The sequence below is a fragment of the Scardinius erythrophthalmus genome (genome assembly GCF_964197995.2).
Source record: "Scardinius erythrophthalmus genome assembly, chromosome: 25".
Lineage (NCBI taxonomy): Eukaryota > Metazoa > Chordata > Actinopteri > Cypriniformes > Leuciscidae > Scardinius > Scardinius erythrophthalmus.
This window is the reverse complement of record NC_138245.1, coordinates 16,231,660-16,249,643: the sequence shown is the minus strand read 5'-3', so window position 1 is coordinate 16,249,643 and position 17,984 is coordinate 16,231,660. Positions and strand designations below refer to the sequence as shown.

Here is a 17,984-nt window from a genome sequence, read left to right as displayed (position 1 = left end):
AAGGAACTATGCATTAACAATAAAACACAAATTATTGGTAATAGATTTTTTGTCTTTTGACATCCCTAGTTTGTATCATCACAATTGTAAAACATGCCAGCAAACTTTGTGTTTCTGCAGCAGCTCCAGTCATGTGATCCACAACTCAAATCTTATTGGTCGGCGTTCATTTAGTCGCCGAACGTGGAAAAAAAAATAATCGACACTCGCCGAAGAAAAAAAAGCTTCGCACTCTAGGCGGGAAATTGTTAACGTCGAAACTAAGTGAGTTGCTCCACAGGAATCCATAGTTTCTATTCTAAATCTTCGCGCCTAATATCCGCGTTTGTTGTGACAGAGCTTGAGTTGTGTGATACTTATTTCCTCTTCTGTGACACAGAGTCACCAGAGAAAGAGTCCTGCCAAGAGACTGCGACAGACACAGTCGGATGCCACGTGCTTGTGAGTCTGGCACGCACTAACACAGAATATCATTCCATGTTGGTTGACAATGCATTATTATTATACTGTTCAAATATCATGTCTACACTTATGAAGGTCAAGGCTGGGTAAATCTGCTCTCATATCAGTGCAAAGGGATTCCAGCTGACCCCACAGCAATTCACATGGAGGATTAACGTAGGCCTAGAGAGATACTTTGCAGGTGGTTTCGGTGGGCAGCTTGTTTTTGTTCTTTTGAGTGAGTTAAACGACATTATGGCCATGAAAACACACCAAAAAGAAAGAAAGAAGACTTAACTATATATAACTAAAACCCTAACATTCATTCATTCATCTTATATTATTTTATATTTATTTACTAACAATTTAAATATTGTATTTTTCAAATCAATAATATAAAATAAGATTGTATATAAAAATTAAGATTGCTCGTATGAGTACTTGCCTACTAAAGTTTTGTATTTGGCTTTCATCTTGCACTTACTGGCTGTTATCTGATGTGGTATTATTATGTGGAAGATTTATTTGTGTTTCAGTGGTCTGAAAGCTTGTAGTAATGTTGTGCATTGTGATAGTTTTTCTAAATGCATGGCTCTGGCCAAGGCTTTGTTGTTTATAAAGTCAATACTTCATCTCAGGCTTTTGAACTTCGTCAACCATCTCATCTCGCTCACATGCCCTTCACTACAGATGCCTTCACGTACATCTATTCTTCTCAGTTATCTTTTGCAGTTCATAAATTGATTTCTTTTCCAGAAACAGTGGAAATGTCATCCAAGTGCTGTTTTAGGGAAGGCTGATTTCCCCTTATTGTCAGGGTTATCTGCTCCCAAAATCACGTGTAGATGTATTGTAGCTGTAGTTTGTTTGTGTACAGACCATATTTTGGGGGCAAATTGTACCCGAAGTGTGCTCAACTTGAGAAAAATAAATAAAGAGTTGGGGTGACGATTGGCTCACGAGACGAGATGATACACAATATTGGTTTCACAAGAACAAATGCATGTACATTTTGGAATGTTTTAACTAATCTAGGGCTGTCATTAATGATTATTTTGGTATTGAGTAAATGGGCGATTATTTGTATGATTAAACGAGTATTCAGATAATTTGTGTGTGGTAATAAAAATAGACCTAGGTGACCAATAGCCTTTAAATACATAGGCTATATAATAAAAATACATATATAATAAAAATGAGGAAATACAATAAAGTATCAAAAGAATGTAATCATTTGGTTTTATTGAACTACCCTATTAAAATAGTCCTGAATGATGTAATATACATAATCTAAACTTAAGTTAGCAAACTTATGTACCAGATAGCGCCAATGGCCTGGTGATTGTTGTTGTTACACTATACAGCAGATAAAATCATTGTTTAATATTGGCAACATTTAAGACAAATGTATTTGAAGGTTGAGCAGCAAGCTCATTGGCTACTGATGATACGGCAGGAACCAATCAGCTGCGCCCTATAGATAACGATGTGATTATGAATAGGTGAGTAAAAGGACCTATTAGCCTGCACCATCTATACCCTGGTAATCCAGAGTTCTCGCGAGAGCACAAGTTGAATTTGCTCAGCGAGTTACTCTGGTGTCGAGGAATGATGCTCATTAAATATGCCCCTCGATCTAAGCTGCACCAATCACATCGGGTTATCTGATATAGGCGGGCCAGAGGCGAGCTAAACAGATGACGACAGCGCTGTGACGTCAAAGTCATTAGTAAACATTGCAAGATGGCTATGGATACCAGCTATACCAGTAGTTTGAAACGGCTTTGGCCGCTACAATGAACAACTTAGACTTGGCTTTTTATCTAAAACAGGAACAGAAGACGGCGCTCGAATCGTTCCTTTGCAAGAAGGGTGTTTTTGCTGTTTTGCCGACCAGATACGGTAAGAGTATAATCTACCAGTTAACTCCGCTGGTAGCTAAGTGTATGGGGTTTATTGTTGTGATTGGTCGTAGTGTTATCCAATTGCGTGCAGTGAGATTTTCAAATGCATGCTTGGTGCCGCCCCTCGAGCTGGCCGATTTTCATTAGTCGACACCAGACCATTAATCTTTTAGATTTAGGTCTGAATTTCCAGGCTACACCATCTAGAGTTTCATGCCAGAACTTTGTAAATATTGTACCTTAAAAAAAAAAAAATCATTTTAGATTACATTTTTGTATGCACACATTTTAATATTCATTCCCAGTCCACACATAGACCCAAAGGCATTGTTTGCTTTTGTGAATATCTGTATTATATCTGTATATAATATATGTACTTCATAGAAATTAGTCAGGTTAGACGCCATATTGAATTTAACACAGATGCAAATGAGGACATAGTCTTTTTCAATGGCATGCACTTTAAAACTGTTTAATGGAGTTTTTGTCAACAGAAAGTTCCTCTCCCTGGAAAGACTTTTCGTTGGCTGAATAATCAGGTTTTGTCACGCGCTGGCTTGACTTGATTATCCACAACAATGAAGCTTGACGCAGAAGAATGATAAAATAACATTTAATAAACACTAGGAACCAAACAGAGATAGATACCAGCACAAAACTTTAACACAAGACCAAGAACAGATAAAGACTGAGGGTTTAAATACACAAGATAACAAGGGGCTAAATGAAGGACATGTGGTCACGATTAGTTGACATGGTGATAAACAAGGGCAACTATGGAAACTAACAAGATTACAATGGAGACAAGGGAACCAGGAACTAAACCATAAGAGCTGAACACAGTCTCATCAAGACAAAAGAGCATCAAAATAAGAGTCCTTAAACAGAGACATGTTAGGGAATTGTGACAGATCTGTTGTTAAACAACAGTATTGAACACATTAAAATTGTATCCCTCACAGCCTCATTTTCATTCCTGTCAAAAATTAAATATGGAGCTAGCTGGCCTGACTAAGATCCATTCACACTTCCAGTCAAAAGTTACATACACATTACTAAACGTTTCGGATTCTAATCTTTTTTAATATTTTTTTTTTTTTCATTTTTTTCCTTTAAATCTAAAGGTTCATACTTAAAAGTAAATTTAAAATGTGCCTTCATATATATATACATATACATATACATATATATATATATATATATATATATATATATATATATATATATATATATATATATATATATATATATATATATATATGTAACACTAAAATGAGTATTATAAATTTTTTGTAATGGGTGAGTTGAATCAGAAAGTGAAAGAAAACAAGTGTCAATATGCTCAGGTTCTCAATACTGCAGCTGAAGTACAAAGCTCAGACAGCAGAGGGCGCAAACTAACCACAGAGGACAGAGGTGATGCACTGTGGGATAGAAACGCAATACTAGACTTAACACAGTAGCATAGTCATTTTAGCCACTTACCAAAAGTTTGTGTATACACATTACTGCAATCGTATAATCTGTTATTAAGAGTCTGTCCAGTAGGATTTTTTTTTTTTAATCCTAGAAAAGAATCATTGCAGTGATTATCATAAAACCATGGCCAGTGGTAATATTTATTATTATTGAGTGACACGCACACACTTTTGTTTTGACTTCCTTTAGGGATTTCTTTGTTCCCAGAAACAAAGTTTGTCCCAATGACTGTCAGCACGTTTTACTAATTCGTTCCTCTTAAAGGTATAGCGGAGGATCTTTCCGAATTTTAGATAAGAACCGCCCTCTCCACTTTTTGAAAAAATGCACATGCGCAACACTCTACTTGCTCCCGAGAGGGAACGCCTATTAAACGTGTGCGAGGTTTCCTCGTGCACGCTCTGTTTACAAGTTGCTGTCGGCATCGCTCATACAAGATTACTTTCCAAAAGAAGATTTGCACTTTTTCTCCAAATAGCATGCCAAACTTTAGGCTACCTGTCAAGTAGAAACTTCGCGACTGAGGCATCAGTGGGAAGCCCAACCTGTGTTTTCAGCGCACGCCATCGTGTGAAACAATCTCCCAAAAACACTCTGATCTTGTTTCTCTCTTCTGAGGCCTTTCTCTTCTTCTCATACAGTTCGTCCAAACTTTTTCTCTTGCGACCCTCAGACATTTTCAAAGGACCCGGTGAAACGGCGAGCTTCAATGAATGGCTGAGCTCTAGCTCACCACACATAAACACCTGAAAGTGCGCATGCGCAGAAAGCGAAAACTAAGGGACGAGCACGTACGACGGCCTTACGTAAACATATCACCAGAATGATTGACACTTAGGTGGACCAATAGTTTACACTACCCACCCGGAAAAAGAAAATCCTCCGCTATACCTTTAAGTAATGTGTGCACCATATAATTTGTTCCCTTGTTTTTGTAAATAGTGGCCATGTTGTAGTAATTTGTTCCCTTGTTTCAGTTAAATAAAAACGAGAGAACAAATTAATAAGTCATGGAAAAATAATTCTTAATTCGTGGCCACAATTTAACTAAAACGAGAGAACAAATAAGTAAATTGTGGCCACGACTTACTAAAATGAGAGAAGGCACGAATTCTTAATTTGTGGTCACAATATGTTTATTTTTGTTCGCATGTCATGTGTGGTGTGCGTATTTGTATGAATGTGTTGCTATGCCGTTACTAGGGTATTGCTAAGTGACTGACCTAATGAACACATCCCATCCCAAAATTATGATATTTATCCCTTCCCTAGATATTGCTCAGGATCCTCCATCAATGTAAATCTTCATTTGAATAAAGTTCAGTCTCTTAGAAAAGGATTGCATACCTCAGCAAGTCACACGATTTGAGTTTTGCCACAGTTTAATACTTAGATCCAGTTTTGATCCCTAAGTATGAGCAATAGCAATTTGTAATTTCCAGCTGCTTCTTCTACTGCTTCCTCCTTTTGTGTCCTCAGCCCTTCATAAGAAAACCCACAGATGTCCTTTTTAACCAACAGCACAGCTGTCTGACCTGAGCACAGGAAGTGTCCGACAGGTCAGGACTATGTTCTGTTGCCAGGGGAACAGTTGGAAGTGGGGTTTCCTGTTCCCAGAGAGAGGGGGGGGGGAGGGGGAGAGAAAGAGAGACCCTTTTTGTTGAGTGCTGAGGTGAAAGAGGGCAGTTGGAAGGAACACTAAGAGCAGGCTCATTTTCTCTTTGTTGTTTGAATGGCTTCTCTAAATCACACTTTACATTAGATGACCCATCATACCTGGATGCTATCGATCTACTGATGCGGCGGGCCTTTTATGCCATTATATTGAAAAGGGATTTTTTTTCCCCCGCCTGTTTTATGCTCAGCCAAGCACAAATAATAAGTCTGATCACTTTGAAAAGCAATAGTAATAACACATAATAATAATAATAATAATAATAATAATAATAATATCTTCCAACCACAATCTTCCACATGCCACATGATTTGAGGCATGTGGAATCGTATAATTTTATATCATTCATGTCTGTAGCACAGGTGTGAGCCTCGTTCAATCACTAACCCTAAGTTGATTGCTGGAACAGAAATGGAAATAATTATGACTGGGGGTTCATGATATATTGCATATCATCGATATTGGAGATTTATCTTTCATTTATCAATATCTTAAAATTTAATTTTGTATGCTCATTTCCCCTAGCCTAGAAATCTAGACGCACCCTAGCGGCAGCAAAATGTATTTCGCAGCCAGGGTAGTCTAGACACTCTCAATAAACCTTCTAGCTACAAAAACCCAAATTGGGTCAGGCCAATCACGTCGTGTATAGAGAAGGCGGGGCGGGCTTAACATATGACGACAGAGTTGCGACGGCTGCCACTTGAAAACAAAGAATGGCGGCTGCTGATGGAGAACAACGGTCTTTCGAATCGGCTTTGGCCGTGACTCTGGAGGACTTGGAGTTAAGTTTTTCTTTGAGAAAAGAGCAAAGAACGGCAATTAAGTCATTCTTAAAAAAAGGAAGATGTGTTCGTCGGTTTGCCGGCCAGATATATGGCAAAAGTTGAATCTATCAACTAACGTTAGCTCCGCTGTAGGGAAAACGCTCTGGTTGGTTGAAGCGCTGTCCTATTGCGTGCAGAGGGAATTTGAAAGACAGCCGTTTATTCCGCCCCTCGGATTGAGCCGTGACTATGGTGAGTTTCCAGACCTAACATCTTGATGTAGGTCTGGCTTGCCAGGCTACATTTCCCCTATTTTTACATAAAGATTACATTTTACCATCATCTAATACTCACTTAAAGATAAATATAATAATATAAAAAAAACAATTTAACAATGTTAAATGTAACATTTAGCCTATATTGAATTAAATCTTTTATGATATTTTTGACAATTTTTTTTCTTATGTACATTATAATGTCATGATGCTTAAATTCACTTGTGTATATATATATATATATATATATATATATATATATATATATATATAATATTCTTTAGTGTTTGATTGATTGATATTTAATTTATTAAGAAAAAATATTATGTAGTTTTAATTTTGGACATTTACTTGCTTATCCGTGTCAGCCAGAATAATATTGGTGCATTCCTAATAATAATTATGATAAATCCGTAAATTAAGATTGTGTCTAAATACAATCTACAAACAATAATGTGCTACCAAAAATAGACAATTGCAAATGGCTGCATACTGCATAATGCAGTTGTATTTAAAAAGGTAAAAATATATAATTGATCATTTTATTAAGGCCCTTTAAAGTCACGATGAATTTAAAACTGACATTTAACATTTCAGAAACGATTTATCTGTGCACGTTTTTATTTAGTTTTTAAATCCACGTGCACTCATATTCTTTAAGTAAAATAACGACCACCTCCCCCTTAAAACGACATCTGTTATCTTCTTTACGTTTGTCTTGATGGAGGGTGGGACTAAATATCCTCCACAACTGACTCCAAACTGACATTCAGATCTGCCTCCATTTAGTTAGTAACGCCCAACTTCCTAAGATCCAATCAGTTCCCAACCTACATTTTTTTTTCTTGTTCGAGAAGCCGTTACACTCGAATATACATCAAAATAGGGAAGAAAAGACTATAACAACTTGTGTTTCATGCCGACTAAAATGTTCAAGTTATGTATAATGTGGAAATGTTTGACAGGAGGCTTTAAATAATGTGTCATCTTCAAAGCAGCTAATGACCTAGTGAATTTCATCTCCATATCCCATCATTTTGACTGTCAGTTACTCTGGAGTTATGAGCGATATCTCATTTCACATTACCGATAAAACTCTCCACCAGACACATCCCATCAGCCTGGGCCGAGGAGGAACAATAGTGTGTCACTGCAAACCAAATCAGACAAAGGAAAAAAACACACGGCCATAATCTGGGTTTTACCACACTGGCTTATTTGTCCCTAATGGATCATTCATTCTTTTAGAAAACAGCATATAGGACACAAAAAAATAGACATCATGATGGTGTTCAATCACGCCTTTGATCTCTTCCTAACAGTTCAATCTATTTAAAAAGAAAAACCCCTCCTTTGGTGGGTAAACGACATTAGAAGGGTCTATTTATGAGGATGTTGTCAGCGAGGGTTGGAAGGTGTGTGTGTAAGTGTGTGCGGGTAGGGGGTTGAGGAGGGCTGTGGACTGATTAATTTCAGACAGTCTGATTCATCACAGCCAGTCACCTGATTGCACTTTAAAAAGGTGCTCCTCTCAAGAAGCTATTCAGGCCAAATCCATCTCCCAAGGACAGTCAAATCAGTTCCTCCGCTGCTCCATGTGCTGGTTACAAACTCACACAAGATGACCTGGAGACTGTATGCTAATAATCCAGCCAAGTCCAAGGGCAATGACAGTTTCTGCTGCTTTCCTTGTAAATCTTAATATTCGTTGTTGACACTGAAACACATTTCATCAACTGAGATTGTCTTGAGAAAAAGAATTAAGTTAGACAACAATGAGCATAAAACACATCTCATTTGTGGCTGAAGGTGTAATAAAAACAGCCTATATCGATCAGTATCCGTGTGTTATGTTGACATCTTTCGACATATTCATCGCTTCTAAAAACAACATTGATGTTTATGATTGGCACTGTGGATGGTTGGTATGTTTTATATAGGAGACCAAGGCTAGTTTTCACATATTTACTCCAGTAAATATTTACCTGAACACTTAAAATATTGTCTACAAAAAAGTTATTCATTGTTGATGGCCAGTAAAACTCTCCTATTGGGGCATGTTGTCACAAAATGCATGTTAAAAGAAATGTCTTGTTTTCCTAGGGAATGTTTCTTTTTTCTTCATTCTATGGGGCTTGTTGTCACATTGGAACCTGCCACAACTTGTAAGCTTTAAAATAATAATAATCTGACAATTATAAAATATCAAACTGCTGTTTTTGCTACAAAAAATAAAATTATATATAAAACATTTTTTAAACATGACATATTGCCCCAATCAGACATAATTGGTTAATCTTTTTGTTAAAATCTATTATATCTTGCCTTAAAATATTGTTTTTATTGTTTAGTTGTTTACCCAGTAACTATAAGAAATATAATATTTTGTTCTACAAACATTACCAAAAAAAAAAAAAAAAAAAAATATATAATATATATATATATTATTATTATTATTATTATTATTATTATTATTATTTCTTTTTTTATCTAGCTTTGGAGGGTTTTAAACAAGATGTTTGAAACCAACTTACAAAACCACTGCTACAGAATACATCTGTGTAAATGAATAACCCTCAGGACAACTAGCCCCAGTTTCCCCTATTCAAAGAATAATATCAGATACATATGTTGGAGGACTGCTACTGAATTTATTCATTCACTGTAGATCGCATCTAAAAAATGAGGCACTGTTGTTTCTCTCTGTGCAAAACCCTACAAATCATTCAGTCCACCATCTTTCAGTGCAAGTGAAGAATTACATCCATACATCTACAACTGACAATACATGATTTCCCGGTTAATGGTCAACAAAAATGATTTCTCTCTGGGGAAAAAAACGATGTACACAAATACAGAATGCAGTGCTTAACTGAAGTTACAGTGTAAATTATTAAATAGAAACGCTGTAGCAATGTTCCTGAAATGCTGCCTTGGGTGCCATTGACATACAGTGTTTGTTTCCCCTTTGCACCATTTGTTTTACTTTTCTATATGAATGTAAGAGATGGATGACTTGAATATTTGTGTCATGTTTTTTCAAAGAGGCTTTAAGAAGTTCAAGTTTTAAAATCATTTTGCATTCTGTTCAATACCACGGTCTTGTGTCTAGCTGGTTTCGAACACTTCCTGGCTGAACAACCCATTACAATTTGGGATTACTACAACAACTACCTTTTAGAACAGCCTTCACTTTGTAATGCCTTAATGCTGACTAGCTAGAGAGAACAAATGAATTTCATAAAAAAAAAAAACTCAAAACTCAACAGTTAAAGGGACAGTTTACCCCCAAAAAATGAAAGTTTTGTCCTCATTTTCTCACGTTCTTCAAAATAGCTTTTGTGTTCCACGGACGAAAGAAATTCATACAGGTTTAACATGAGTGTGAGTAAATGATGACAGTATTTTCATTTTTGGGTGATCTATCCCTTTAAGAGATACAGTATAGCAACAATCAACAAATGAGCTTTGGTTTTGAGTTGCTCCACAGGTGTTTGTCAAAGAGCCATAAATGACAGCAGTCTCCGCTAAAGGAAGTAGTGTGTACTACTTTTAATTTCTGAAATTACATAAGTGTCAGATGGTTGAGACATATCACTACACAGTAGCATCTTGGAATGGAGTCTCTGCGATCCGGTGGTCAGAAAGTGTAATCGAGACCCCACAACATGACTGTGTATTTTGACCCTTGAGCATGAGGATTGGACTTGACCCAGTCTGATTGTAGGAAGCTCCAACTATGACCACTAGGGGCTCTATTGATCTCTCAATGTTACAGGAAGTTCTCATTCACAACGTTACTTCAGCCTTGTCAACACAACCAGGAAAGGTTAACAAGACGGATGGAGCATCAGAGGAAGAGCACATGAAAGCGAACACACTTTGTTGCTGTATATAGAATGGTAGAAAACAGGTCCATTGACGAATTCGCACATTGCCTTCTCCATTCACATTCAAACCCCATCCTGGATGCCGCCATTAAACTTCCCAGTGCAGACCTTGATGTGAGAAGCTCTCGTTAGGGGGTAGAGCCCCATCCTGCAAGGAACACAGCGATTAGATCTCTCTCAAAAGCACCGGCCTCACTGGTCTGAGGTATCCGTCTGCACACCGTCAGTCTCACCTTTTAATGCGGCCGATCTGCTCGCACAAGAAGGACAGGTACTGAGTGAGCTTGACCATTCCGATGATGAGCGTGCCCCCCACCAGCGTGCACGTGGGCCAGAGGAGGGAGCTAATGATGGCCCCGCGGCCGTAGAGACGTGTCAGGAGGACGCTGTCCTGCTGCTCTGAGGGGTCGTAGTAACACAAAACCTGTGTGTGTGTCTTCAGTCGCTCGGAGATGTTCATCACAATAGTGTGCATCAGCGTGTGATCCTTGCGGCACTTTGGGATGTAAAAACACTGATGGGAAAGAAGGAAATACATTTACTTGAAAGAATTCAGTTCAGCCCAGTTCAATTTGTGTACTACACTGCATAGTGGTCATTTGTCATGCTCAGAAAGTACACTGACATATCTTCTTGGGGACAAATTGTGATTTATTACTTCAAATTAGGTAAATAGAAACTTAAGACAAATGTGTGCTTTTACATCATAGTGTCACAGAAGAACTGCCCATGCAGGTTAATGTGATATATCCCTATAGTTAATGCATATGACTAGAGGTGCTGTACCTCAGGGTTGGCCTCATAGGCCTCCTCGTTGTATGACAGTCGCAGAACTTTCCCGGTGGAGTTCAGACTGACGTATACCTGAAGACAGGGATACCTGGAGCTCTTCCGGCACTCTGAGCCGCAACTGTAGCTGCAGTTAATCTCAGCAACTATACCGGAGTTCAGTACTGTGCAGTTTGACTCCTCTGTCCAAACGCTGAGAGAGAAAAAATAGGGACAGAAGTGGAAAAAAGTAATCATTTGTAATTGCATAAAATGCATTTATCGCACAGGATGTGCCAAAACAGGATGTCTTCAAATGTTCGAAGACCTTAATTAGCTAGTTCAAGTGTGTTTGATTACAGTTGAAATGAAATGGAAAGGGAGGTAGATCTCCAGAAGGATGGAGCACACTTGACTTAATGTGAACCTTAACCCGTGGAGAGTTGTGACCGGTGAAAAGTGAGTTGTTGAAGGGCATATCTGAGTTAAAGTCACCATGAAATCAAAGCAGGCAATATTTCCAGACAGAAATGCTACTAAAATGGACACAGCTGTCAAAGTTTTTACGATTTTGCTAATATACTCTTAAACATAAACTGCCCTTTGGAACAAGTTCTGTAATTAAAGCTGCTTTATATTTAGCTGTTTCACATTAAGCACAATATTTGAACATCAGGGACACCCTTCATATGCACTAGGGTACATATTGGTGATTTGGCTGAATTTGGCCCTCTGATGTGGTGGCCAATTGCATGTTAGTGGTTGTCTTTGTGCCAGGGCTCTTGTCTCCTACTCTATGAATAACAGGCCTTGTGTTCTTTGGCTGTTCCAAAGGCTCAGCTGCCTCTAATTGCCTTTGACTGCAGTGTATGCCAGCTCTTATCTGTGTGCAATCTATCGTAGGTCAGTGGTATTTGGAATATTAAGCTGTAATGTTAGCCAATCTGCGATTTACGGTCAATCAAGGATGGGATCTGTTAATGCGTGGTATCAGTGTGGACAGTAGAATTAGTGTTTTACACATTGATGGTCAACATTTCATAACCAGCTGAGGAAAACAATATGAATTATGCTGAAAAAATGTCTCTGTTCATAATAGAATGAACCCTTTTCAGAGACTTTGCTGCTGACCCATTTACACAGCAATTAACAAATCTAGCAAAAACTTTTTTGTTTTAATGTACATTTTATAACATTGTACTTTGTTATAGCATCCTGACATTAAATTACAAAAAAAAAATAATAATAATCGTGTGAACACTGCTACGAGGGTGCAATTATTGATGGAGTTACTGTTAATTTTGGTAACACTTTATTTTGATGATCCCTTTTGAACAATCTGTTGACTATAAGTAACTTTGCAACTACCGGTCATCTAACTCTCATTAGAGTATTAGTAGACTGTCTGCTTAATATCTGCAAACTCTTTATTTTGATGGTCCTCTAACAGACGTTCTACTGATTAGAAGTAACTTTGCAACTACATGTCAACTTATTCTTATCCCAACCATACCAGTCTACTAAAACTCTACTAACACTCTAATGAGAGTTAGTAGACATGTAGGTGCAACTTTACTTATAGTCAACAAAATGGTAAAGGGACCATCAAAATAAAATGAAACCATTTTATATAATATATTTTTTAGAATTTTTCTGTTTAAGAATGCTGTATAGAATTTTACCCTGCTGTAGTTCACATCTGTGCCCCAATCTCAGAAAAGTGAAAAGGTTCTAAAGAAGAAATGAAAAGCATTCACGAGCAGAACACAACAAAATCAAATAGAGTAGGTATTAATAAAGAAAAAAGACATTTTGAATGCTTTTGGTTAGATGTTTGTCATAAACAGAATATAACAGAACAGAAAAATGATTAGAATAGAACTGTGCTAATTGAATAGAATACAGTAGAAAAGAATAAATAAGAAACAACTGCAATCACAAGCATTTAGAAAAAAGAAAACAATCAAATTAAAAACAGAATTTAGTAGAAGACTTAAAGGGATACTCCACTTTTTTTGGAAATAGGCTCATTTTACAACTCCCCCAGAGTTAAACGGTTGAGTTTTACCATTTTCGAATCCATTCAGCCGATCTCCGGGTCTGGCGGTACCACTTTTAGCATAGCTTAGCATAGATCATTAGCATCTCTCTCAAAAAAATGACCAAAGAGTTTCGATATTTTTCCTATTTAAAACTTGACTCTTCTGTAGTTACATCGTGTGCTAAGACTGACGGAAAATGAAAAGTTGCGATTTTCTAGGCTGATATGGCTAGGATATGACGCAGCACCTGAAAATAGTCCCCAGCTCAGTAACTTCCAACGTGACCGGGACTAAGTTTGTCTTAACCTATTTTCAGGCACTGCGTCAAATCATTACGCTTGCTGCACTCATGGTACGGCAGCAAAGTTTCTTGATTATTACGCAGGAATGAGAGTATAGTTCATAGCCATATCAGCCTAGAAAATCGCAACTTTACATTTTCCGTCAGTCTTAGCACACGATGTAACTACGGAAGAGTCAAGTTTTAAATAGGAAAAATATCAACTCTTTGGTCATTTTTTTGAGAGAGATGCTAATGGTCTTGTCTAATTCAATGATCTATGCTAAGCTATGCTAAAAGTGGTACCGCCAGACCTGGAAATCGGCTGAATGGATTCGAAAACTTTAAAACTCAACTGTTTAACTCTGGGGGAGTTGTAAAATTAGCCTATTTCCAAAAAAAGTGGGGTATCCCTTTAAGAACCACCGAGAAAAAAAAAAAAAAGTTCACATACAGAATAGAATAACGCTAATTAGAATGGAATAGAATACAATAGAATTATGAGAAACATATATTCAAAGGTTTTAAGGAATACATTGCACTTAAAAAATAAGTTCCAAATGCTTTTTAAAGCGATGACATTGAAGAACATTAACATTATTTATTCTTTCATTTTGATTGTTTAAAGGTGTACTCAGTGTTTGTTTGTTTTTTTCTTCAAAAGTTTAGTTACTGTTACCATTGCATAAATTATGAATTTAAACTTACTCAATTACTATACATTTCAATAAAACTTTTGAATGGGGATAAATTACTGAGTGTACCTTTAATTCTTTGGTTTCAGTGTACTTTTGTACAGTTTTGTTCCTGTGAGGGTGTCTGGGCATTTTTACCTGTCTGAGTAAGAGCGCACCATTGTGATGCCCAACACAAAGTACATCATAGCAGAGCAAAGGATCATGCTGAGGCCTAAGAGAATGGCTCTGTCCTCTCCAGCCTTCAGCGCTGTCACCGTCCTCCTCTTCTCCAAAATATCATACCCACGAATCTTCTGATAAATGGTCCTGCTTAAATGACATAACATAAGAGTCCCAAGACACACAAATACACATGGATTAATGAAGACCTGGTGTGTGCCAAACCTAATATAAGAAAATATTGCTTCAAGTATCATTTTAACAGTCCTTATCACTTAAAAAAGGTTGGAGGGCCAGAATGAATTAGGTTTGGTTCAGAAACATAGCCCATGGCACAGATACGTGCTACTGTCCTATTACATATGCATATTTAGTTCCTTTCCAAATATTTAGCTCATGATTTTTTAATCATATTTTGACAGCAGGTCATATTGCTTTTGAAGATTATGCATGGGTGTGAAGGCAAGCTGTCTAACCTGTCTATCTTTATCAGTGACCTTTTGATAATTACTGTGAGTACAGTGGTCAAAAGAATTACAAAGTCGTCATAACCCACTTCCTGTCATTAGTTTACGTCAAATTCCAAGTTTAGATTATTAAAATGTATGTTTTCTGACACTAAATTAAACTGCTAAATCAGTGCAAAACAGAAGTTAGATGTGATAAAAACTGCAAATAATGGTGAGTGAATTTCTTTGCATTAAATAAACTATGATGTATTGGTTCTAAACGAGAGTAATTTTTATTCAGAAAATGTTGCACATTTTCTAGGGATGCAATTGTTGGCCGATATTAGTTGTTGTTTAATAAATTGTTGCTGTTGTTGTAAATGAATCAGTCACTATTGGATATTTAATTGTGCATGTTAATTTTTTAATGTTTTTTTTTTCATTTATATTGCTTTTGTATCTACATCCATTATTCACTTATAGTTAATATTTAAGTAACACTTGTAGCATTTTAAACAATTGACTTTAGGTTTTAGTTTTATTTTTTACTTTTTTTAGACATTTTTAGATCAGCCATTTATCAGTTATCAGCTGTAAAATGAAAGAATTTAATATCTACACAATTTAAGTAAATACAATTATGTATTTATAATATATTATACATTTATAATTAGTTTTTTTCCTAATTATTTTCCTAATATTTTTCACTCTGTACTTAAAATCAACAGGAAATCAAACATGCAGCATCCTAATTTAGACTCTAGATAATTAAAGGTTAGCATAGTGTTGTCACATGTGGTTTAGTTAGTTAGTCGAGTCATTGTATTTTACCTTCTCTCACTTCCAGATCCTTGAGCTCCTTTGCTTCCAGCCCACAGAAACATTCTCCCAGCTATTCCACTGTGTGCAGCTCTCTCTGAAGCACTCGCAAAAGACTGCAGGGATGACCTGACGGAAAAACACACTCTTAGTTGACCATGTGCTTCCCTCCACACCGGTTCGTCTGCACACTGTTCCTGAACGAAAAGCTGGGTCTTATATTTATAACACAGCCTTCAGAGAATGTTCTGGCTTCCCCACTGAGTTTCAGCTCCTCACAGGTTGGTGATATTTTACAACTGCAGTATTAAACCAATGGCTCCATGGTTGTTGATAAACATAGTAAGTCCAAATAGAGGAAAAGTAAGTTTCCATAATCCTCAGCAACGAAATAAGTCTGTCTCACATGGTTAGAACCAGTTCTCCATAAAAATAACTCACACCAGGCATTGAACTAAGCATCTTTTCCTTCATTTCCTGCCTGTTGTTTTGTTATTGACTATTCATGGGCTATAATAATGAGAGTAGTGAGCAAGGAGAGGAGGACCATTCACGGCATTGATCCCTTCCTCCTGCCATGCTGAAGAGTGAGTGAGAGAGAGAGGAAAGGGAGAGGCAGTGGCGTTCAAAGCCGCCTCCTCCCCTGCACCCTGTTGATGATTGGTGTTGATGGAGAGTCCTGTAGCATCAAGGTGACACAGGTGTTTTGGGCCACACGTTTGTGACTGACTGACTGACTGCGCACTCCTGCCCTAATATGCTATCCAGTCCATGGCTCATGTGTGTCATTGAATGTACCCAGAGTCTAACAAGCATTTAACTGGAAATATAAATGTGATTCGAAGAGCTGATGTTATAGTCCAGCACAGCTTGGGATTGTGGGATATTGTGCTAGTCACTATTTATTTATAAGCATTAAAGTGTTAATTCACTCAAAAGATCAAATTATGTTTGCTCAGCCTCATGTCATTCCAAACCCATTTGTGCATTTTTTTTTGGAACACAAGGAGAGTTTCACTGTATGACTGTTTTTACTGTATTTTTGATCAAATACATGCAGCCTTTGAAAGCATTATATATGAGTGCAGCTGCTTGACAATTCTTCAGGATCTTACATGTTGGACAAATTATTCTTTTAAAGGCACAATATGTAACTTTTTTGCTTTAAAAATAGCAAAAATCACTATATCTATGTTATATATTTTTTTTTAGTTGTGTACTTACATTATCCCGACTGTTTCCAACAACTTTCAAACCAGGAGAAATTTGTAATTTAATTCGAGAAACGTCCCGTTTCTTTATTTCCGTTTTGTCGCCGACAATGGCGTCATATCCGCGTTGTCCCTGGTTTCTGCTCGTACTGCCATGGCAACCAGAGCTATGAACCAGAGCCGTCTGATAGTAACCAAAGCGACTGACGCGGACAACTTTGTAGTTCGCAATGTCTATTTTCACGCTGTTGTTGTTTCGTTCAAACATTATGGACCATGGCAAGCAGACTTTGGATAAAAAAAGAACTAAAACGAGAATCAATATCAGCGCGGTGTTTTCGAGATGCCAAAAGCTCCCATAGACAGTATATAAACGAGAGCTCCACGTCCGAGACTTCGACCGCTCCTACATGTACTTTATTAAACAGGTGAGCACATTTACATAAAACTAATCAATGTTATATAGTTCAACAATGATAAAATGTTAGAATATGATCTGTATATTATTCTAATGTTGATCTAGCTTACTGCTAGTCTCATACAGACAAACTAACACATACATTTCAACACATTCAAATGCAGTTTAGTGTGCTAGTGTAATGTTAGACCAAGTGAAACAGCGCTGCGTTACCTCACACGTTTAATTTGTCTAATAAACTGACCTGAGTAGTAATTTTGAGTGTAGTTCGGTAGAATGAAATGTCCATATTCCTTTTATATCCGCGGGACTCGCGTCGCGTGTGGAGCTGATAGCTGTCTCTTAGCAATCCCGAACTGCTTCATATCACAGTCATGATAAAAACATCGATGTATTCAGTCATCCATAAACATTATTAGATCGGTCGGCTTGACGTTGACGACAAGATCCATAATTCTTAGCAAATGTTGCGTCATCAATCTACGCCTTTGTTATTGTAAAGAGGTTAGCGACCCCTAGTGGCGAAAAATGCCATACTGTACGTTTAAAACATCACTTGCACAAAAAGCGTATTTTTTTCACAGCAGTTGTATTTCCTGTGTGACCTGAAACAGCCTTGTGTTTACCCTTAGGACTGTATCATTTTTTTACTTCTTTTACTTTTTACTTACTGTGTTCATGTTGTTTTGCAAAACATTTTTACTTGTAA

At 37.2% G+C, this 17,984-nt stretch overlaps 1 protein-coding gene and 1 long non-coding RNA gene across 8 annotated transcripts in view; one reads left to right on the top strand and one right to left on the bottom strand.

Moving 5' to 3' along the window:
- Window positions 1-176: 176 nt before the first annotated feature.
- On the top strand, window positions 177-16,717 carry LOC308685805. Its single transcript, XR_014029490.1, has 3 exons — window positions 177-264; window positions 380-441; window positions 15,675-16,717. It is a non-coding gene; the product is annotated as an uncharacterized lncRNA (long non-coding RNA).
- Window positions 9,175-17,984, bottom strand: part of s100p (S100 calcium binding protein P) — a 33,592-nt gene continuing 24,782 nt past the window's right edge. For 3 of the 7 annotated variants that reach the window (XM_081357811.1, XM_081357809.1, XM_081357808.1), the window contains exons 2-6: window positions 15,659-15,775; window positions 14,355-14,525; window positions 11,218-11,413; window positions 10,665-10,945; window positions 9,175-10,579 (exon numbers count right to left, since the gene is read on the bottom strand). In XM_081357811.1, coding sequence (XP_081213937.1) covers window positions 10,495-10,579; window positions 10,665-10,945; window positions 11,218-11,413; window positions 14,355-14,525; window positions 15,659-15,775 — 850 coding nt within the window. In that variant the 3' untranslated portion in view covers window positions 9,175-10,494. Of the gene's footprint in view, window positions 10,580-10,664; window positions 10,946-11,217; window positions 11,414-14,354; window positions 14,529-15,658; window positions 16,236-17,984 lie in introns of those variants that run through there. The other 4 variants (XM_081357810.1, XM_081357813.1, XM_081357807.1 and 1 more) reach the window with 2 other exon arrangements.